The 22,613-nt window shown below is 44.1% G+C and overlaps 5 protein-coding genes and 1 non-coding gene across 6 annotated transcripts; 5 read left to right on the top strand and 1 right to left on the bottom strand.

Annotated features, from left to right (window-relative positions):
* The first annotated feature begins 291 nt into the window (after window positions 1–291).
* LOC139830181 (uncharacterized) lies at window positions 292–1,114 on the top strand. The gene is made up of 2 exons (XM_071818180.1): window positions 292–737; window positions 1,066–1,114. Exons 1-2 carry the CDS (start codon window positions 292–294, stop codon window positions 1,112–1,114), a joined length of 495 nt encoding a protein of 164 aa, XP_071674281.1.
* Window positions 1,115–1,603: 489 nt separating this feature from the next.
* LOC127295674 (uncharacterized) lies at window positions 1,604–2,804 on the top strand. The gene is made up of 2 exons (XM_051325662.2): window positions 1,604–2,081; window positions 2,520–2,804. Coding segments are annotated over exons 1-2 (363 nt in total). The 5' UTR covers window positions 1,604–1,719; the 3' UTR covers window positions 2,521–2,804.
* A 3,165-nt stretch (window positions 2,805–5,969) lies between these two features.
* On the bottom strand, window positions 5,970–6,088 carry LOC127297850 (U5 spliceosomal RNA). The gene has a single exon (XR_007849532.1). It is a non-coding gene; the product is annotated as a U5 spliceosomal RNA (small nuclear RNA).
* A 180-nt stretch (window positions 6,089–6,268) lies between these two features.
* On the top strand, window positions 6,269–7,901 carry LOC127295673 (anaphase-promoting complex subunit 11). Its single transcript, XM_051325661.2, has 2 exons — window positions 6,269–6,447; window positions 7,412–7,901. Exon 2 carries the CDS (start codon window positions 7,414–7,416, stop codon window positions 7,666–7,668), a length of 255 nt encoding a protein of 84 aa, XP_051181621.1. The 5' UTR covers window positions 6,269–6,447; window positions 7,412–7,413; the 3' UTR covers window positions 7,669–7,901.
* Window positions 7,902–15,738: 7,837 nt separating this feature from the next.
* Window positions 15,739–16,651, top strand: LOC127295671 (uncharacterized). Its single transcript, XM_051325659.2, has one exon. The coding sequence runs from the start codon at window positions 15,985–15,987 to the stop codon at window positions 16,567–16,569; it is 585 nt and encodes a 194-aa protein (XP_051181619.1). The 5' UTR covers window positions 15,739–15,984; the 3' UTR covers window positions 16,570–16,651.
* A 1,057-nt stretch (window positions 16,652–17,708) lies between these two features.
* Window positions 17,709–22,385, top strand: LOC139830180 (uncharacterized). The gene is made up of 4 exons (XM_071818179.1): window positions 17,709–18,942; window positions 20,382–20,780; window positions 20,844–21,214; window positions 21,588–22,385. The coding sequence occupies exons 1-4, from the start codon at window positions 17,709–17,711 to the stop codon at window positions 22,383–22,385; spliced, it is 2,802 nt and encodes a 933-aa protein (XP_071674280.1).
* The last annotated feature ends 228 nt before the right edge of the window (window positions 22,386–22,613 follow it).

The raw sequence follows: 22,613 nt of genomic DNA, 5'->3' as shown, positions 1-22,613 counted from the left end.
TGTAAACTGCAAAAACTGTAAAATAATCGCTAATTTGCGGATCTGATTCAAAAAGACGTAGATCAATTACTGTAAACGAGGTTATCCATAAAAAAATTTAAGGGGCGCGCAAAAAAACGCTCATGGGTCTGTAAATACACGGGCTCGGAGGCCGAATTGAACGAGAACCCGCACTCTCTCATACATAGGAAACGGCCGAAGTTTCACCACCCACCCGCTCGCCCTCTCCCACATTCCGCGTGCCACCACTAGACTCTGTCACCATCGCCGCCCGCTTCGAGGATGAACTCGATGGAGGAGTTCGACAACGTTGATTTGTCTGATTCGTTCTCCTCGGACGATTCCAACATCGAGCATATGCTCCAGGAGGACGATAGCGAGACCATCATCCTCATCCTCGCCGTCAAGGAGCTGGAGGACCGTGCGAGCCTGCTGAATCGGAGGCGCGGCTCGGTGATGGGCCGCAAATACATCCAGCGGAACCGTGCCCTTGGCCACGCCAGTCTCATGGACGACTACTTCGCGGAGATACCTACCTATCCGGCTCATCTATTCCGTAGGTGGTACCGTATGCGGCGTAGTTTGTTTGTGAAAATTGTCGAGGCTTGCGAAGCAAATTCAGCTTACTTCAAGCAACGTAGAAAGATTGGCGACGAGATGGGTTTTAGCGCCTATCAAAAAATCTCGGCTGGTATGAGGGTGATTACATATGGCGTCCCTGCAGATTACATCGATGGGTATGGCGTCCCTGCGAATTACACCGATGTGTATTTTATGTTTGTGTTTTATCATTTTGCATATGAAATATGTGAAAAAACCCTGGTTTTGCGGGCTTGGATGATGTTGACGCAGAATAGAGGCCGCAAATCAAACTTGTAAACAAAATATTCTATTTTACAGATTCATTTTACGGGCTCTGTTCTGCGCCAGCAATTTTTCAACCGGTAAACACAAGTTCAATGGCTCAAACTCGCGTTTACAACTTGCAATTTTACAGTAACAATTAGAAATGCACTAATAGGGTGTTTATCATCAGTAAAATCTAACATTACTTGACTTGCGCAGGAATTTTGATTTCCATATCCTGGTAGAATTGAGCTTTTATAACTTGTAGGTTCGAACCAATGTTCATGCATTGTGGTTTTAGATCTATTTCAATCAACGATTGTTATCATTGGTCTCGTGTGTCTACTGTAATAAATTCTACTACGATAAGCGAGGGCATCGACACCCTTTAAGCTCGTGTTAGTGTTTGTAGTCGTCGATAGGTTAGTTTAAAGACCTATTTTATTTTTTATTATTATTAACTTTTTCTTATTGTTGTTGATGATTATTAGTACGGATTAGATTATTTTCTAGAAAAAAAGTAGACCACTGTACCAGCTCGTGACTCTGTGTTTGGGTAAAGGGGATTTATTACTCCAGCCAGTTCATAAAATATAATTAACAAAAAGCTGTTAGGCGTTCCACTTCCGTTTACAGAACATGAAACAAGGAAGGTTTCAGGCAGAATTAATTCGATTCCATATCAAGAAGATCAGCAGAACAGCTGAGCACAATACTGTCACGCTGTCAAACGGAAAAGGCCACCGCTAAATCAGCGCCGCACCACCGCAGCAGCCGAGCCGGGGAATAAAAGGGGGCGAGACAAGGAAGCAGCGGAATTTTCCTTCCCTTTCCTCTCACCTCCCCTCCGCCCGACGCACGCCGGGCCTCGCGATGGCCGCCGCCGACTACGACCGCGCCTACCGCCCCTACACGGCGCCGCCGCCCTCCTCCGCCGCGGTCGCCGACTACGACCGCCCCTACCGCAACGAGATCGTGCCCTACGGCGACCGCCGCCTCGACCTCGTCGTCAAGCCGCCGCCCGCCAGGTCCCCGCCGCCGCCGCTGCCGGTCACCAAGAGCGGCGGCGGGGGCGGCGGCATCGGCTCCGCCTGGTGCTTCAGCGACCCGGAGGTCAAGCGGCGGCGGCGGGTGGCCAGCTACAAGGCCTACTCGGTCGAGGGGAAAGTCAAGGCCTCCTTCCGCAGGGGGTTCCGCTGGATCAAGGACAAGTGCACCGGCTTCATCCATGGCTGGTACGGACCATCCCCTCTCTCTTTTTTTTTTTCCTTCCTGTACTTACTTAGATTGGATGCTTCCGTCCATCTTCAGTCAGTCTTCGCTCTATGTTTGGGGCCCGATCATACCGTCATAGAAACTCCTCTCCATCCGCGGGGAATGCGTTACATCCGAAAATTAACTCCATTTACTTGCAAATCCAGTACGCTACAAAGGATTTCATTCCTCGTAGAAAATTCCTCTATTTTTTTTGCAGGTTCGTATGTGGAATTCTCTTGCATCCTCCATTTGGAACATTTAAGGACGTACATAGACATAGGACAAATTTATCACATGTTCTCTAGTCATCTCGCCACTCCTTTATTGCAAGTACTACTAACAACATGATACTACTACTAGCCATGAATATCTGAAATTTATGCCTCTCCTCTAAATTATCCACTTTGTTCTTCCAGAGTTCGGGATCTCAAAGAAGTTGTACTATTATTGTGATGGAAGACTCTACGACAATGTGCGAGGAATGGATGCTGGATGCGATCTGCTAATTTTAATCCCGGGACGTGGAAAGATTGGTCCATGAGGCTGTGAGGGTAACTTTTGGGTCAGATTTATTATACTGTAGGAAAACAAGGAAAAGTTTAGCAGATGCTGTGTTTACTGTCTGCTAATTAGCCTAGTCGTTTCAAGAATGTTTCAACATGAGTTGACTCTTACCAAAGAAACTGCTGATTTGGTCATGATATCGTTATGTCCCTCTCTGCTTCAGCTACGCATTCTGCATCTGTATTTTGGAATTGTTATGGCTAGGATTTTTATACTACCACGAGCATGATCGAGACATGATTAACTGAATCATAAGACGTGGAAAAGAAGACCATTTCATTTGCATCCCAAATTAAGCTACCTGTTACTCTCTCTCTCTCTCTCTCTCTCTCTCTCTCTCTCTCTCTCTCTCTCTCTCTCTCTCCCTATAATTGTGACTCCGAAAACTGCTTACTATGGTTTAATGATCACAACTGGACACCAGGTGCGAAGCAGAGGCACAGCTTAAGTGCACTGCCTGCTCACTAATGTATGTCTCATGTTTCCTCCTACCTACCAGGAGAGTATGTAAGTTTCATGTGAACTGTTTTACCACTATATTTAGCGGCCTGACCGAAATGGCGAATTCTGGTCAACCTTATTTGTTCAGATCGGGGAAACCCAGACGTATTTTGGTCTGCCCTAACTATTTTTTTCTTCATTTTCACCTAATTAGCTCATATGAATGAAAAAATGTGGCAACCAAATTAATTTACATACTCGTGTATATCCAAATATATAACATAGTTAACAAGAAAACAAATAAAATGGTATGAGATGCACATGGAGACACTCCTCAAATGTTGTTGGCGGCGGCGCAACCAATTCATCCAGAATTTGCCACCCTTGATCATGGATGGTCATGGAGCCCTTTAGGCCTTTACCATGTATCCTCACCGATTATATTGTGCATGGTTACATAAGTAGTCATCACCTCCCGCATTGTTTTCAACACTCCATGTTCTAGTAGAATGTCGAACAATAGCCTACCAAGATTGGAGCATGCCTGCCCGGTCCACATACTTCGTGTATGTGTTCTTTGACAAACCTCATTTTCTCTTCTTTAGGGGCACGGATTATCTTTACAAGAGTAGTGATAGATGGCGTCAACTAGATAACATAACTTGACATATGTATATCCATTGATCTTATAGTTAATCACTAGAGCATTGCCTTCTGCAAACCTAGAGAATGCCGAAAAGCGCTGGAGCATGTTTATGTCATTGTAAGAATTTGCCATGCCAAAAAAGAGAGAGCGTCAAATACATATATCATGTGATGCAGCAGCCTCAAGAGTGACAGTGCATCCCTTCGCATGCCCACTATAGTGTCCTGCCAAGTAAAATGACAATTCTTTCTCTTCCAATACATGCATATATGCTTCCAATCATCCCTGAAAACCCTCTTGCCTTTTTGATCGACAATAGCCGAGGAATGTCATCAACAATTGGCTCTTTTAGGTAAACCTCACCAAACATCGCAATGATGGCTTTACATAACTTGTACAGAGTCAAGGCATGTGGTTTCGCTCATTCGCAAATAATCATCAACGGGATCACATGAAACTCTATCTGCAAGTATGCTGATAACTGTAAAACACATTTCTGGTAAGAGGTGAAGTCAAGCTTACCGGTGGCATCAAGCCAACATCTAAAATAGGGGTCGTAGTCCCTCATGCCTTCTAGAATAGTTAAGAACAATTTTTTTTTTGACATCTGAAAGGGGCGCGGGAATTTGTGCCCCACATAGGTTGGATTTGTAGCGTGGAAGTAGTTCATGTAGAGCTGATAATTGCCGTCTTCTCGGTTGCGCTTCGGATTGTCTCTGCATGGCCTTGTAGAGCATCCTTGCACAGGCCACTGCCGGTGAGTGTGCTTTTGGATGATGGTCGCCACGGCAATAACGAATTTGGAGTCATGTGCGTGGCGGATCTCGCGGGATCCGATCGGTTTTCGTGTTCGTTGGTGTGGTTTCAGGTCAGTCTCTTCCGATCTAAAGTTGTCATCTTGGGCGACGGTTGCTGCTCTGGTGCGCTGGTCCTTTGGGACCTTAGCTCGACGACTTCCCGTTTGTCTACTACAACAAGCTCTACTACGACAAGCTTTGCCCGGATCCGGTGATGGAGGGGCGAGAACATCGGCGCACCTTCGGCTCGCGTCAGTGTTTGTAGTCGTCGCTAGGTGGTCGAAAGACCTTTGTAATTTTTATTACATTTGGGTCAGTTTGTACTGCTATTGATGATTATTAATAGATCGGTGAAATTTTCGCAAAAAAAAAAAAAACGAATTTGGATGAACCGTCCGACTCGGGTCGATGACGATGATACATCAATAGGCAACATCCATGGCGCAAATGGTCGAACAGGTCCATGTTTGTACCTCCAACTAGGACATACAAACGGCGGAACATGTCATGGGCATCACAACTAGTGGCAAGTTACGAGGCGACGAACAACGAACTCGGACCTGTCCCGGTGCCGGCATGCACACGCGACGACGCCTAGAGCAGTCCTGGCCTCCTGCGAGCAGCGTCCGATCGGGCGGTACCGGCAACAATGCTAGGTTGGCAGGCGACAACATCACGGTAGGATTTTACGGAAGGAAAAGGGCGTAATTTGGGCGAGTGGCTTGTGTTCCACTGACGGACATGTCCCAAAGTAGAAGAAGAGAAAGCACATATTTGCATCCGAAGTTTAAGCTTAGAATGGGTTTGCCGCGGACTGCTCGATCCCGTTTGCGTCACACGGTTAAGCTAGATTTTAACTGCGTCATTCAGCGAATTTCCTCCGTCAGTAAACAAAGCTTTTGTAACAAAACCGGTGAGATCAGGTTTAGTGACCAGAGGACGCTGCATTTCCATTTGGATCAAATACGCACACCGAAGATTCCTTCTACTCCGGCAAGTCTGGCTGATCACATGACAAGATGCGCAGAAAGAGATGATGCGTCGCATCTGGAATGAGTTGTCCCCTCGCGTGGAAGTTGGTAGCCACGATGCGTTTCTCGGCGTCGTGCCTGCTGAAATTAGGCCAGAAACCTGACGAAATTTCGAGCTAGTATGCTGCCTGGTACCACAACAGGTACAGATGCATGTGTCACCTGTCCATTCCTGCATAAGGACGTTACTTAAACAAATGCCATGCGAAATTTCCATGAAACAATCAATACCAATTCCGTAAGCATTCGTTTGAAAGAATTAGAAAAGATTTACTTGAGAATGTCTGGAATTAAAGAAAAGAGAAACAATCAGTGAAATTATATTCTTCGTATCTTCAGGCAATATGAAGAATATAACTGATAAAATTTCAGATTTAGAATTGACGGGGTCCCCTCAAAGAGGCGACACCCTCCAAAAATCAGCGTACGCTGCTTAGTGTGGCGTGCACACGGTATTCTTTAGTAAAAGGCGAAAGAATAGTTCGCTTTGTGCTCACCACGCAGCTGCGTGCTTTCCTCCCGGCACCCTCGCTCTCTTATGTAGCCAGCTGCCCGGGCGACTCTTCCTTCCGCTAGCGAGGTGGGACTATTGTCCCGGATCTCACAGGTCACAGCAGCAGCGCCACAACTCGCAACGCTTCGTCAGCTCAGCTAGGCCCAAAGTTTGGCCCAGGTTCACTGCCGCGGGCCGCTCACACGAGTTTTGGCCCATCGTTTTACGCACCCCTTCTCTCTCCACGGACAGACCCGAGGGACTAGGACTCTAGGAGGCGAGGCAAGGCAACCGGAGGCTGCGTCCACGCGGCGACGGCGGCGGGTCGGCGGCGGCGTACGACTACGAGCACCTCCTCCATTGCCCTTCAAGGTATGTCATCTCCGTTCCCCAGCCCTAATTGCTGCCGCACCTCAAACCGAAGTTCGCCGGTTGCCTCCGCAGCTTTAAATCCCCAACGCATCATAACCCCCGAAATCGAGCGCGTGTGCTGGTCTGTGTGTGCGCTTACGGCCGACATGGATCATGGGATACCTCGGTCACTGCAGTCCCTACTGCGTGGCGGCGTTCTTCTTACGGACAACATCAGTAACGCCCATGGTGGTGGTAAGGTGTTCGAGGAAATGCCCTGCTTAAGTAACGGGCGTCCTCCATACGGTCCTGTAAATAACGACGAGCAAGCTTGTTGTGGGGCAATCAGTTGGGACAGTTAGTTACTGTGCTTCTCTTGAAATTCCTTCGATATCCATTAATTGTACCACAATATTTGGTTTGTATCAATACAAAGACAATGTACCTATATAGAGTTCTTCCTCTTCTTGAAAGTTTTTCCCCATCGCTATCAATTCTATCTTGATTCAAGTCCATCCCAGATCGAACATGGCGTTGTCCTCCTTGGGCCATTCAAATCCATCCATCCATCCATATATGGGATTCATTAGGTTCTTCTCCAGCGTACAAGATCGATCCCAGTTGGACCCATAGGATTTTCTGCCCAGGTGTTGAGCACAGTTCATTTTCCCTGTAATCTGGGCGTCCACTGTATTCCTGTCCTGTGTTAAGAGCCTGCCCCTGCATATCGTGAGAAAATGTGCAGAGCGTTTCGCATTCGGATGGTGTACTCTGTTATTGATTTGTATCCTTGTAGCTACCGTTCTTTACCCGCAACTTTAGCCATTAAATTGAAGACATTAAAGCTAATACATTTGTTCTTTTAGACCATTTAATAACCTAGTAAGTTTCTTTCCTCCTGGCTGCTCTATTCCCTCTTGATAGCTATCTCCAATAAGCGCCAATTACTGCATGTTCTCATGACTTGCTTTGCATCACGTAACAGAAATGAAGGTTAAGATTATTCAGTGGCATGCGGTGGCTTCTTGGACATGGGACGCCCAAGATGAGACATGTGGCATATGCAGGATGGCATTTGATGGCTGCTGCCCTGATTGTAAGTTCCCTGGTGATGATTGCCCACTCATTTGGGGTGCCTGCAATCATGCTTTCCATCTTCACTGCATACTCAAGTGGGTGAACTCTCAAACATCAACCCCCCTTTGCCCCATGTGCCGTAGAGAGTGGCAGTTCAAGGGCTAATTGGCATGTCAAAGTATGTCAGCACCAGGTGTGTTCTTAGCTCATAGAGAGCTGGAATGGGTTTTAAGCTGGAATGTAGTTATGTTGTCTTGTAAGGGTTCTGTAGTAGTTTCTGGAAATCAGGAGGATTGGCATCTTTTAAGTCAAACTGTGAGGCTGTGAGCCACAGCTATTGTGTCTTTCCAAGTTTCTGACCGAGCAAATGCAATGATTAAATTTGAAAGTTCTAAGCAGCCTGAGATTGTGACAAATTTTCTTACCCATGATGTTTAGTAATTCGACTCTAGCTGGATAGTATATACTGTAGATATATAACAAGTAGCAGGTAATAGCAAATCGCTTGGTCTGCTATACTTATATTCACTTTTAAACAGTGACACATGTATTAGCAGGTTTCAAGTTATTATCTTGCTAGGCAACTTGAAAAGTATAGCATGGGAGCAAGTTACACCGGGTGATTGTATCTTGTGCCAATTATGCTAGCAGATATCATCAACGACTTGGACTTTATTATATGAGGTCAAGCATTTTTTAGGCGAACAAGTAATGAGCTATTATGCTTTAGTTCATCTAGTTTATTTTACTATACACTGGCCACATGAATAAAGCATTATGAATATTGAAAGTTCTTTGTGACAGAGGTTGTAACTGGGCCGGTTATATGAAGGGTGTTGTTTCCCTCTCTCAAAAGAAGTATATCTAGCATCTAAGACAAGTGGGCATGTTGGTGCATCCTCTGTTTTGTGGATATAATTCTAGTTTCAGAACTTTGAGGTCCACAAAAGGCATCTTCTTTGGATATCTATATGTTGGATAAATGGTGACTTGAACATTGGAGCCTGTAGTGATTTGAATTGGCAGGTGAACTATATTATATGTATTTGACCTTTAGTTTCTAGTGCGTATGGGTGATAGTTTAGTGACATAGTGCAATACTGTAATCAAAGAAAGGTTGTGGCCATATTCATAACATCTGAAAAATAGCATCAACTCATGGCAGTAGTTTGTTTTATTATTCTAAAAGGCAAGTAGTGTATGTTTGATTTGTTCCTCACTAATGAATAAATAGGCAATTGGTATTGCTTCTTAAAGATCTTTGACTAGGAGTTTTTTTGCATTTCTTCTGATCAGTTGTAATAAAACTATTATTTGCCCACTTAACTAGCAGTGTGTAGTGTTATTTAGCCAGATATTCCCTAGTTCCTACTTATATGCAAAATGGCATAATAAAAACATGGAATTGTCGAATGTATTACCATAGAACCAGTTCCAAATCTGCCACCTTCCTCACTACTCTACATGAGTATTACACTATTACTTACTAAAGGTATTAGGTATGTCATTGAATAATACATTGCTATTCATGGGTTAAATCATGAATAACATAATCAATTGAAGCAAATTGAATCTTTAGAATGCTACTATGGTAAATACTTTTTTGGTTGCTAGTGCTTACAACTACCCCTCTTTCTTTGTTATCTAGCTTTAATCTGCACAGATTGACTTGCATATACATATTGGACAACTTTTAGCATTTTTAGAGGCGTTTACAGTTTATATGCGTGTCATAAGTTTATATATGTGTGACAGTGACCAGCCATTAGTAGCCCAGCTTCTTGATAGAATTAGGGAGGAGGCAGCGCTCTGGGCGAAAGCTGGAGCTGCTGGCCTCAGAGTGATCATCCCATTGGGATGTCCACTGAGTCTTGTAACAAATGTTGTAACTCACCTCCTAGGAGGCATGTAACCCTCTCCTTTTCAATGAAAAGAAACACACAGTCTGTGTGTTTTCTCAAAAAATAAGTTGGTTCCTTCAAAAATTTGGGGTTTTTAGCTGGAATGTTGTTTCTCTCTCCTAAAAGAAGTACATCTAGCATGTAACACAAATGGGCATGTTTGTGCATCCTCTGTTCTGTGCATATGATTCTAGTTTCAGAATTTTTAGTTCCTCAAAAAGGGTCTTCTTTAGATATCTGTATGTTGGACAAATGGTGACTCGACAATTCTAGCCTGTAATGATTTGAATTGGCAGTTGAACTATATTACAGACATTTGACCTTCAGTTGGTAGTCTTTATGGGTGTTGGTTTAGTGACATATCACAATATGGTAATAAAAGAACGTTTGTGGCCATGTTCTTAACATCTGAGAAATAGTGTCAACTCATGGCACTAGTTTGTTTTATTATTCTCAAAGGCAAGTGGTATATATTTTGATCTGGTCCTCTCTATAGCATAAATAGACAACTTTTTAAAGATCTTTGACTAGGAGTTCATTACTTTCTTTTGCATTTTTTCAGATCAATTAAAAATATTATTTGCCCATCTTGACTAGCAGTGTGAAGTGTTATTTAGCCAGAAATGCCCTAGTTCCTACTTATATGCAAGATGTCAATGTAATAATCAGTTCCAAGTCTGCCACCTTCCTCACTACTCTGCATGGGCATTATACTTATTGAAGTTATATAACTGAATAATGTGAGCATAGAAGAAACTGGATGTTTGGGTTAGATCACAAATAAAATAATCCATTAAAGCAAGAAGCAAATTGAATGTTCGGTAAGCAATATTTTGGTTGTTAGTGCTTAGAAATACCCCAGCTTATTTGCTATCCAGCTTTAATCTGCACATATTGGCTTGCATATACATATTGGATAACTTCTACTCCGTAACATTTTTTAGAGGCTTTTACAGTTATATGTATGTGTGTCATAAGTTGGTTCCTTTAGGAATTTTGGGTCCACACTGTATGGATGTTACTCCTTGGGGGTCTTATCTTATGCTTTAGGAAAAAACTCAGTCAACAAGCACTAGTGGCATTTTTATTCAGAAGAGCAATCGTGAGGATTTTTATTCAGAAACATAGTGGAATACGCTAATGAAAGAAAGGTTGTGGCCATATTCTTAACATCTGGGAAATAGCATCAACTCATGGCAATAGTATGTTTATTATTCTTAAAGGCAAGCAGTGTATATTTTGATTTGTTTCTCACTATAGAATAAATAGACAATTGACAATGCTTCTTGAAGCGGTGTTTTGGAACATGGGTCCATATGCTCTCTATATTTCGAAATGCATTTTACATACATTTTAAAATTTAAAAAAATTAAAATTAAAAGTTCGCACGTACATCTTCACGTGCTACGTGCTCACAAAGTCGTTTCATAAAAAATTGACTTATCATGTGACGTGTGTAAAAAAGACAAAATTCAGTGCTAAAAATAATGCTTTTCACAAGATAAACTTTCTCTTTTTTATATAGACCACACAATATATTGGTTTTTCGTGAAACTTGACGAACGCACGTATATTATGAAGATGTACATGTAGAATTTTTTGTCCAAAATTTTCGACATTTCGAAATATAATTTTTTAGTAGAAGGGAGCATACGCACCCGGGAGCCAAATTGAATTTCCGCTTCTTGAAGATCTTTGACTAGGAGTTTGTTTTGCATCTTTTCTGGTCAATTGTAATAGAAGTATTATTTGACCATCTTGACTAGCAGTGTGCAATGTTATTTAGCTAGATATGCCCTAGTTCCTATACCTATATACAAAAGGAAAAAGGAAAAACATCGTATTGTGGAATGTAGGATTTGTTCCAAGTTTGCCACCTCCCTCACTACTCTACATGGGTATTACATATTATAGGTATATCCTAATAATATGGCCATAGAAGAAACTGGAAACTTTGCTATTCATAGGTTAAATCACAAATAAAAGATCAATTGAAGCAAAGAAAAAGAAAATTGAATGTTTAGAAGAATACTATGGTTAATAATATTTTGGTTGTTAGTGCTTAGAAATACCAAGGGGAGCCTTGGCGCAGCGGTAAAGTGGCCTCCTTGTGACCAGGAAGTCACGGGTTTGAGTCGTGGAAACAGAAATCTTGCAAATTGCAAGGAAAGGCTGCGTACAAAGACCCCAAGGTGGGTCCGACCCTTCCCCGGACCCCGCACAAAGCGACAGCTTCGTGCACCGGGCTGCCCTTTAGTGCTTAGAAATACGGTGAGCATTGTGTTGAGAACAGGACTAAGACCCAGCCAACCGAGGAATGTGTAGTTCTGACATCTGAAGGTCATTCTTTGTCTCCAAAAGGAGGAGTGAGTTCTGAACTTTTTGGAGAGATCTTTTCTCCATGCTTCCTAAGTAATCAGTAGCACACAAGATGCTCTTGGAATTTCCTCCTCCCATCCTTCTTTTCTAAGCAAACCAAACATCTTTTATTATAAAGAAAACTAAGAGGGTTTATATAAAAAAGCAGGAATATGTTGAAAAATATTTTGCTAGCATGCCTTGTATGCTGTTAATTCAATTTTAGTTTTTTAGTAACTCAATTTTAGTTTTTTAATTTAGTAACTAAAATTATTATTGCTAGCATGCCTTGTATGCTGTTAATTGGGAACATCCAGACCGGGCCTTGACTTTTCAGAGGTCCTTAGGCCTGAATCTGTTTCCTCTATCTAGACCATGTTTTGCTGTCCAATTCTTTTTGGCTGGTGGGCAATCCAGTTCTGCTGTTTCGTGGCCGCTACCTCTTCATTCATTCGCGCTAAGCAGGTAATGCTTTGCCGGGATAATGGCGTCACACCCTTCAGTAAAAGGAGATACTGGATTCTCCCCAAGTGACGGATGACAAGAATGATCTTAAGTACTAGGGATGCTCTTAGCTCGTTTTTGCAGATCTTCTATGCTGCATGACTCCAAAACTTCGGTTGAGGTGTTGTTATCAATGGAGGCTCGGCACGAAAACAATGTTGAATTTTTGAGGCTGCAGCTATATGACAACGAGGCTATGGGTTTGTTTGTGGTGAGCAGTTTGATAGTACCTGCGTAGTTGCATGACAAGCTTGGGTTTTTTTCCAGCTTCTGCGACCACTGTTTTTAGCTGTCACCCTGGATTGGTGGGGATGCCATGTGACCCCATGAGGCAGACTCGAATAATAATTTTGTTTGTTTTGGGGGTTTATTAGTTCGTGAAATTTCGTAGGAAGCTTTGGGTTATCATCCTCTTTTTTAGTTAGGTTGACCCTGCTAGAAGTTACAGATGTTTTTTTATACGTCTGAAGTTATTAAACCCTTGCTATACATGGGCATTATATTTATTAAAAGTATATCAGTGAATAACATAACCATGAAGAAACTGGAAAATTTTGCTATTCCTAGATTAAATTACGAATTAAGTATAATCAATTAAAGCAAAATAAGAAAATTGGATGTTTAAAAGGCTACTATGGTAAACAATGTTTTGGAGGTTAATGCTTAGAAATACCCCCACCTTCTTTGTTATCTAGCTCTAATCTGCACAGAAATACATGCATACTTATATATCAGATAACTTCTAGCATTTTTGGTGAGGCTTACAGTTATATGTATATTTTTCATAAGTTTGTTTTTTTTATTTGTATTTTGGGGTTTTTTACATTACAGAAACGGTCTGCACTGTATGCATGTTACTCTTTGGGGGTCTTGTCTTATGCTTTAGAAAAAACTCTGTCAACAAGCAGTAGCACCTGTGGCATTTTTATTTAGAAGAACAACCGAGTATTGTGGGGAGACTAGGACTAAGACCCAGTCAACTGAGCAATGTTTCTGGTATCTGAAGGTCATTCTTTGTTTCTAAAAGGAGTGAGTTCTGACCTTTTTGGAGAGATCTGTTTGCTATGCAAGATGCTCTTGGAATTCCTACCAACTCCTTCAGTAAGCAATGGGGTTTATATAAAAACAGAAAGATGTCGAATAATACCAGCGTCTCACCTGTTAAGTTATTCAGTCAGTATTACTCTTCTAATATAATTAAAAGTATTATTTCCAGCATGCCTCCTATGTTGTTAATTGGGAACATCCAGACTGGGTCTTGACTTTTTCATAGATCCTTCAGCCTGAATCTGTTTAGTCTGTCTAGGCCACGTTGTGCTGTACAATTATTTTTGGCAGGTGGGCAATCTAGCCCTGCTATTTCGTGGCCGCTACCTCTTCTTTCATGCTAAGCAGGTAATGCTTTGTCGGGCTAATGGCATCACACGCTTCAGTACCTAACGGAAAGGAGATATTGGATTCTCCCCAGGTGACGGATGACAGCAGTGATCTTAAGTACTAGGGTTACCGTTAGCTGGTTTGGTTCTGGTTGCAGATCTTCCATGCTGCATGACAACAAAAATTCAGGCCAACTGTTGTTATCAGTTGAGGCTTAGCATAGAAGCAACGTGGAATTCTTGAGGCTGCAGCTATATGACAACGAGGCTATGGGCTTGTTTGTGGTGAGCAGTTTGGTAGTACGTGTGTAGTTGCATGACAGTCTTGGGTTTTCCAGCTTGTGACTACTGTTTCTAGTTGTCACCCAGGATTGGTGGGAATGCCATGTGAGCCATGAATCAGAGTCGTATAATAAAATTGTTTCTTTTTGGTGTTTATAAGTTTGGTGAAATTTCAGGGGAAGCTTCGCTTTAGCACCTGGATGGCTAGATTGGTTGTCCCTGATTGTTTTAATGGCCACCCTGCTAGAAGTTACAGATTTTGTTTACATCTCAAATTATTGAACTCTTGCAAGCCTAGCCGTGCAGTGATTTTTGGCAGTTAATTTGGTAGACGAGCCGCTGGTAAAAGATCTCTGCATGGGTTATACTTGCCGAGTTGTGGTATCTCCGAATTTAGGTTCTCCATTTTCCAGGACTCAGAGCAGAAACATAATTTTACGCCAAAGGTTCATAAAACATCAATGTTAAATTTGCGATTTCAGTCATCAGACTGTTTTTCAGAACCGTCTTGATGCTGTTTTGCGGCATAAGGGACCTCTTTGAATTACAGGAAAAGTTGAAGAAGAAGGAGAAGAAGAAGAAATGTAGGAATAGGAATTCTCTTTGACAACAGTATCCATCCATTTGATTGAAAGGAATGAAGCATATGAGAAATGGAGATTTTTTGGGGGGCACAGGTTGTATGGTAATGACCTAATGTTACATTTGTATCTTGATTTGGCCATGTCTTCAGAATTATTTCTGCGAATCATACATCACATTTCGTAAAAATCATGTATGCTGACAATGCTCTGTTTTGCCTACGCAAATTTATCCTATTTGTGTTCTTTCTCTTCCGATTCCAGAGTTTTTGGGATAATCAAAGAGGCGTCCATAATTCGTCCGTGAGATCCCGTGTATGCTGTTGTCGTCTGATTCACCTTCCTTTCCTGCTTTGTGATTCATGCTGCTAGGTATCATTCAGTTTTGCGATGTTTTGTATATCTCGAACATATTGAAACGCAACGAAATAGAGTGTAAACGAACTCATTTCTCCTGTCGGACTCGCATGTGATAGATGTACCCCTGTGAGGCGGACGTTGACTTGGAGTACAGCCCGCGGACATTACGCTGTTACTTGGGTTTGAGTTCTTCACACTAGGGAGTACTACTACGCGTCTACGCGGTTCACATCTTAATTAAGCGAAGCCATGTTCCCCGTTGACGAGCAGGGAAACGGGAACCAAGCAACACGTGGCTGCGGCTATAGTTTTATCCGAGTAAACTGGTTAAGATAATCAGAGAGAGAACGTGTCATGTGAGAAGCAAGATAATTAAACTGGTAGAGGCCGGAACAGGTAAAATAAATGGTCTTCTGACGTTGTAGCACGCGATCTTCAGGTCCACCTCATGTCACGAGCATGCTTGCCTTCGCCGGGAAAAGCACAAGATACCGATCAAGGAAAGCACAAGCAAATTTCGGACTAGACTCTTCACGGTCGGCTGTCAGTGCTCGGTACATGGACTCGAAGCATACTGTGGGACTGTGGTAAACCGTGTTGGGAAAACCATGGACTGTGAGTGTGAGTGAACCCGCTGGACGAAGATGCGGCGGCAGGCGATGAGGCGACATAGGAAACGGACCCCACGTTACAGAGACGCGACGCGCATTCCTTGGCGTCCTACCAGCCGTCCATCCGGCGCCGCATTACGTGGTGGCGCGCGCGGGTCCCATCCTGGCGGCTGGGCCCCACACGCCACGGCCGCAATCATCGACCTGCTGCTGCTCCAGCTTATGTTTAGCTTTTCCGGCCAACTGCCAAGCAAGATGCAGGTAACAAACGCGTTCGCTTCTCGATCTTCACTCCCGTCGTGTTCTCGCCTCACGACACAAGCTGAAGCAAAGCACCATCCCAGCCAGCTCCCTATATATGCAGCATTCGATTGTTCCCTGCCCCACTCATCTCATCACCAGCTCCATTAACCGAACAGATCTTCCTTAGCAAAAGCAAGAGAGCAGAGCATCAGGCAGCCTTCGCGGTCTTTGTTGCTTGCTCCATTCCGGCGGGCAGTGCCACTACATGACTACAATGGCGACGCCTAAGGCGTTGAGGAAGGCGTCGATCGGCGGCAAGGCGTGGCGGCTGCTGCGCCTGGCGGTGCTCTGGGCGCGGAAGGGGAGCGCGGCGCGCAGCCTCCGCCTGCTCAGGACCCTGCGCCACGGGGGGCGCAAGGACCAGCTCCGGTACGGCGAGCGCGAGTTCTCCATCGACGAGACGCCCGCGTTCCGGTTCCGCACCCCCTCCGCGCGCGTGCTCCGCTTCATCCCCTGCATCGCCCCCGCCTTCGTCCCGGACACCCCTTGCGTCTACGGCGAGGACCGCTACTTCTTCTGCGACGACGCCCGCGAGAGGGACGACGAAGAGGGCTGCGCCGGGGACTACTACGAGGATGGTGAGCCGAGCGAGTGCGGCGTCGAGGATGAGCAGCTGCTCGAGCGGGCGATGATGGAGGCCAGCTGTGGGGACGCGGCGGAGGGCAGCGAGGACGCCGGGGTGGACGTGAAGGCGGACGAGTTCATCGCCAAGTTCTACGCGCAGATGAAGCTGCAGCGACAGATCTCCTGGCTGCAGTACAACGAGATGATGCACAGGAGTGTCTGCTAGATAGTGCGCGCTTAGTTATATTTCTGCGAACAGATACTCAGTTTTGGCTCAGCTTCAGCAATACATACATAGTTTATACTTCCGCAGCATTGTGCACGGATACATGCATGCGTTCATTACTCCTGATTCCTTCCTGAATTCGTGTTGGATTTGGTGGCTGCTACTGGGGTCTCGCTTGTGAATCCGATTTTCTCTCTGGAGAAACGGCGTGCCCTTCTACTGGACTTTTTTGATCTTGGTACTTTTTATTTCTCTCTTTTTTTTTGATCTTTAGAGCATCTTCAGCAGATGATGATGTAAAATTTACATCATATAATGCATTATTCTGTTTTAAGCTTTTTCAGGTTTCTACATCACGGTGTTTTTGCTCTCAAAACTCAGATGATGTAAAATACATCACCTCTTCTTTGAAAGTGGTCTAGTAGATGATGTATTATACACTACAAAACTTTAAATACTAATTCAAAATTTGGTATATTTGAACTGAAATTGCAAGCAATACTCTAAATTACTTCTAAATTTATTCAGATTACTCCTAATTTATCCATCCGATCGAAATAGGGACGACAACATTTGAATTGGATGGATCCATCGGGTGTTAGAATATGTATCAGGAGGCCTTTTATATTCTTTGTATTGGGCTTCATACGGGCTCTGTATGGAGTCTCATCTCTGTAAACGATCTCCGATCGTATCTCTGTACGTTCTGCCTCATATAACACGAACTCGTGACCGAGACAAAGGTACACGTTCAAGCCATCGCTAATACCGCTAATATGGTATCAGAGCGATCTTCTTCCTGACCTAGCTGCCGCCGCCGCTATCTTTAGCCGCTGCCGCCACAACCAACAAACCACACCGCCGCCGCAGCCTGATCGTTGCCGCCGCCGCGCTCTACAACACCCCGCAAGAAACAACCACATATACAATCTGCCGTCGCCGCCGTAGCTGCTTCCCAGCTGCCGTCGCCGCCGCATCACAAAACCCTCACAACCACGAACCTGTTGCCGCTGCTGTTTCTGTCCTCCAGTCACCGCCACCGCCGCATCACAAAGATCTCGCCACAGTAGTCTGCCTGCTGTTTCCGATGTTCGATACGCCACAACCCTAGATCGTTTTCTGTTTTCAGGTTGGACGCCATGAGTTCATCAAACTCGCTGTCCATGTCAAGCTCATCCCTAGCTGCTGCCTTGGGAGCAGCACCTGCGCAGCAACTAACCCGCAGCAACTTCCTTCTCTGGAAGGCCCTGGTTCTTCCTACTTTCCGTGGTGCCAATGTGATGCAACTCCTGGATGGATCGGATAAAGCTCCTGTCAAAACTATTGAAGTTGAGGATGCTAAGAAGAACAAAGCCATGGTTCCCAACCCGGCATATATTGATTGGATGGCCAAAGATCAACAAGTTCTTCGGTTTCTCCTCAACACTCTCTCGTCGGATGTGCTATCGCATTTGCTTGAGGTGACATCTACTGCCGAGGCTTGGGCAGCTATCAATGCCATGTTCAAGACAACGTCTCGTACCAAAGCACAGCATCTCCGTGGTGAACTCAATGATACCAAAAAATTGTCGCTCACCGCTGATCAATACTACACTAAGATGAGGGGTTTTGCCTCTAAATTGTCTGCTCTTGGAAAGCCTGTTGAAGATGACGAGCTCCTTATTTATTTGTTGCATGGCCTTGATAAGGGAAAATACAATGCTCTCATCACCACTGTGAATGGAAATCCTGGTACATCACTTGATGAGTTCTATGAACAATTGAGTTCTTATGACATGCGCAATGGAGTTGAAGAAAATGGCTCGTTTGTCTCGTCCGCCAACCTTGCCCGTCGTGGTGATCCACGTTCACGTGCCCGCACTCCTCCGCCCCGTGGCCGCTCACCTCCTCCACCTCGGGCTCGTAGTCCATACCGTGGTGGTGGTAGCTCCCGTGATGATGACACCAGAAGTTGGTGTCGCGATGATGGCCGGGGCAACGGCAACTGGCGCCGCGATGACAACTGGCGCCGTGATGACCGTCGAGGTGATGACCATCGTGGTGACCGTCGAGATGATCGCCGTAGAGATGATGGTGGTGGTCGCCGCTCTGATGGATGTCGTTCAGACCGCGTCCCTACTCCATATGTTGATACAGAGTGTCAAATCTGTAAGAAACATGGTCACCCCGCCAATGCATGCTGGTGGCGCTACTCGGATGACAAGAAAGACAGGGATGATGGTGAGAAGGGAGCAAATCTCACATCGTATGGTGTTGATACAAATTGGTATACTAATACAGGTGCCACTGACTACATTACTAGTGAACTGAACAAGCTTCTTATAGCCAACAAGTACCATGGACAAGATCGAGTTCGCACTGCTGAAGGTTCAGGTATGCACATTAGTTATATTGGTAATTCAGTCTTGCGCACTCCTCATAGCTCATTTGATCTAAATAATATCCTTCATGTTCCTAGTGCATCAAAGAACCTCTTGTTTGTTCATCGCTTTACCCTCGATAATCATATCTATATTGAGTTTCATCCTTTTTTTTTCTTAATTAAGGACCAAGCAACTCGAAGGACTCTCTTTAGGGGCCCCTGCTGGGGTGGTCTCTATCCCTTGGTGCCCATGTTCCATGAGACCGCCAAGCACGCCTTCATCACAATAAAATCGTCATCATCTACATGGCATCGCCTCTTAGGACATCCATCTTCGTTTGTGGTTCAACAAGTTCTTAGGAAAAATAAAATAGCTTACACTCCAGAAAGTACTCCATATGTTTGTGACTCTTGTCAGTTAGCAAAGAGCCATCAACTACCATACCTCACTTCATCTAGTGTTTCCACTGTTCCTTTGGAACAAGTCTTCTCTGATGTATGGGGGCCTGCTCCTCTTTCTGTGGGAAAACATGCAAATTATGTAAGCTTCATCGATGATTTCAGTAAATTTACATGGATATATTTGCTTAAAACGCGTTCTGATGTTTATCAAGCTTTTCTTAACTATCAACAGTATGTTGAGCGTAAGTTTGATAGGAAAATTATTACTATGCAAACTGATTGGGGAGGTGAATATGAGAAATTAAATGGTTTCTTTCAAAAAGTTGGCATCACACACCATGTCTCTTGTCCTCATGCTCACCAGAAAAATGGTTCAGCTAAAAGAAAACATCGTCATATAGTTCAAGTTGGTCTTGCTTTGCTTGCAAATGCCTCCATGCCTCTTAAGTTCTGTGATGAAGAGTTTATCACTGCAACTTTTCTTATCAATTTGCTTCCTAGTAAACTACTTGATTTTGAAACTCCTACTGAACGGCTCCTTCATATCACCCCAAATTATGATGCCCTCCGAAAGTTTGTTTGTGCCTGTTGGCCCAATCTTCGTCCCTATAACAAGCGGAAACTTGCTTTTCGTTCCACACGATGTGTCTTTCTTGGTTATAGTCCTCTCCATAAAGGTATCAAATGCCTAGATATATCGACAGGTCGTTTGTATGTTTCTCGTGATGTCGTATTTGATGAGAATGTCTTCCCGTTTGCATCCCTTCATCCAAATGTCAGTGCTCTTCTTAAGAAGGAAATCCTCCTTCTTCCATCATCCCCCTCCATTTCCTATGAGAGTGCACAAAATTGCAATAACCATGTTGTACCTATTGTGTCTATTCCTAATGTGCTGCAGGATACTACAAGCTCTGAAGAAAATCCCAGTCAAAACAGTGAAGAAACCAGTGCTGAATATGATGCTGAAAATCAGTGACAAAATGATGAAACAGGCACAGAACACGGAGAGGATTCTTCTGAACATTCCTTTGCCTCTGCCGATTCCGAGACGCCGCAGACCGAGGCATATTCGCCTCGTCAGGTGCCAGAGGCCTCCACAAGCGCGCCGACCTCGCATGTCGTGTCCACGCGTGCTGGCCACATGCCTTCGTCCGATCCGTCGTCGTCGCGTGGCAGCGCCAGCGACCAGGCCTCGCCTGCCATGTCTGCACGCGCTGGCCATTCGCGTGCACCCAGTCTTTCGCCGCCGTGTGGCAGCGCTGGCTCGCTGCATGCGACCGACTCCCCAGGCGCGTCAGTGTCCACTGCAGCCTGTCCCTTTCGGGATCTTCTGCGCCCAACTCTGTTGGGGGCGCTGCTGGGGGAGAAAACTCAGAAAATTCAAATGCTGATTCAAATTCACCGCCTCCTCCTTCACCACCTGGAGTTCGCACTCGACCGCAGAAAGGTATACGCAATCCCAAACAATATACTGATGGTACAGTCAGATATGTTATGTTGTCCTCTACAGGTGAACCACATACATTCACAGAGGCGTTGAATGATCCAAATTGGCGCAAGGCTATGGAGGAAGAATACAATGCACTTCTTGATAACAAGACTTGGCATCTTGTCCCTGCAAGTAGAAACAAGAACTTGATTGATTGCAAATGGGTGTACAGAATTAATAAGAAGGCAGATGGCTCTATTGACAAATATAAAGCAAGACTGGTTGCAAAAGGTTTTAAGCAGAGGTATAAAATTGACTATGAGGATACATTCAGTCCTGTAGTTAAAATTGCAACTATCAGAATTGTCTTGCCTCTCTTTGTTTCTTGTGGATGGAGTTTACGGCAGCTAGATGTCAAGAACACATTTCTTCATGGTGTTATGGAAGAAGAGGTATACATGAGACAACGTCCAGGTTTTTAAAACCCCCATGCTCCGCATCATATATGCAAACTTGACAAAGCTTTATATGGTCTGAAACAAGCACCTCGAGCCTGGTATTCTAGATTGAGCTCTAAGCTATGTGGACCTTGGGTTTACTCCATCAAAGGCTGACACCTCCTTGTTTCTTTTCAAGAAGTCAGGTATCACTATGTTTGTGTTGATTTATGTTGATGACATCATAGTTACTGGCTCTTCTGATCATGCCATTACTTCTCTCCTTCGAGATTTAAATGTGAACTTTTCTATCAAGGATTTGGGTGACTTACATTTCTTTCTTGGTATTGAAGTAAAAAGGATACACAATGGTCTACTCTTGACACAGGAAAAATATGCTATAGAGTTACTTGACAAAGTTGGAATGCATGACTGTAAGCCTGCTCCTACACCTCTGTCCTCTTCTGAACAACTATCTCTCACAGTTGGTACACCTCTTGGCTCTGAAGATTGCACTCAATATAGAAGTATAGTTGGAGTTCTACAGTATCTGACCTTGACACGACCTGATCTAGCCTTCTCAGTAAACAAGGTTTGTCAGTATCTTCATGCTCCAACTACAGAACATTGGACAGCTATTAAGCGTATTCTCAGATATGTGAAAGATACATTAAAACTTGGGATCACATTTACAAAATCATCCTCCACACTTCTTAGTGCCTTTTCAGATGCAGACTGGGTTGGTGACTTGGATGATAGGAGATCCACAGGTGGTTTTGCTATATTTGTTGGACCAAATTTGGTTTCTTGGAGTGCTAGAAAACAAGAAACAGTATCTCGGTCTAGTACTGAAGCTGAGTATAAAGCCTTAGCCAATGCCACAGTTGAATTAATTTGGGTTGAAGATCTTCTTGCTGAACTTGGAGTAAAGTTGTTAAAAAAAACAAGTCTTTGGTGTGACAATCTAGGAGCTACCTATTTGTCTGCAAATCCAATGTTTCATGCTCGGATCAAGCACATTGAAATTGATTTCCATATTGTTCGAGAGAGAGTAGCTAAAAATAGACTAGCCATCCATTTTATTTCAAGCAAATATCAAGTGGCAGATGGTTTCACAAAGGCTCTACCAGTAAAGAAGCTGGATGAATTTAAGAGTAATCTCAACCTTTTGAAAGGTTTAGATTAAGGGAGGGTGTTAGAATATGTATCAGGAGGCCTTTTATATTCTTTGTATTGGGCTTCATACGGGCTGTGTATGGAGTCTCATCTTTGTAAACGATCTCCGATCGTATCTCTGTAAAATGCTGGCATCGTTCTGCCTCATATAACACAAATCCGTGACCGAGACAAAGGTACACGTTCAAGCCATCGCTAATACCGCTAATACTGCCATGCCCACTCAAACTGCACGGCA

This window comes from Lolium perenne, chromosome 4 (genome assembly GCF_019359855.2).
Source record: "Lolium perenne isolate Kyuss_39 chromosome 4, Kyuss_2.0, whole genome shotgun sequence".
Lineage (NCBI taxonomy): Eukaryota > Viridiplantae > Streptophyta > Magnoliopsida > Poales > Poaceae > Lolium > Lolium perenne.
Note: the sequence above shows the minus strand (reverse complement) of the source record. Positions and strands in the feature narration are given on the sequence as shown.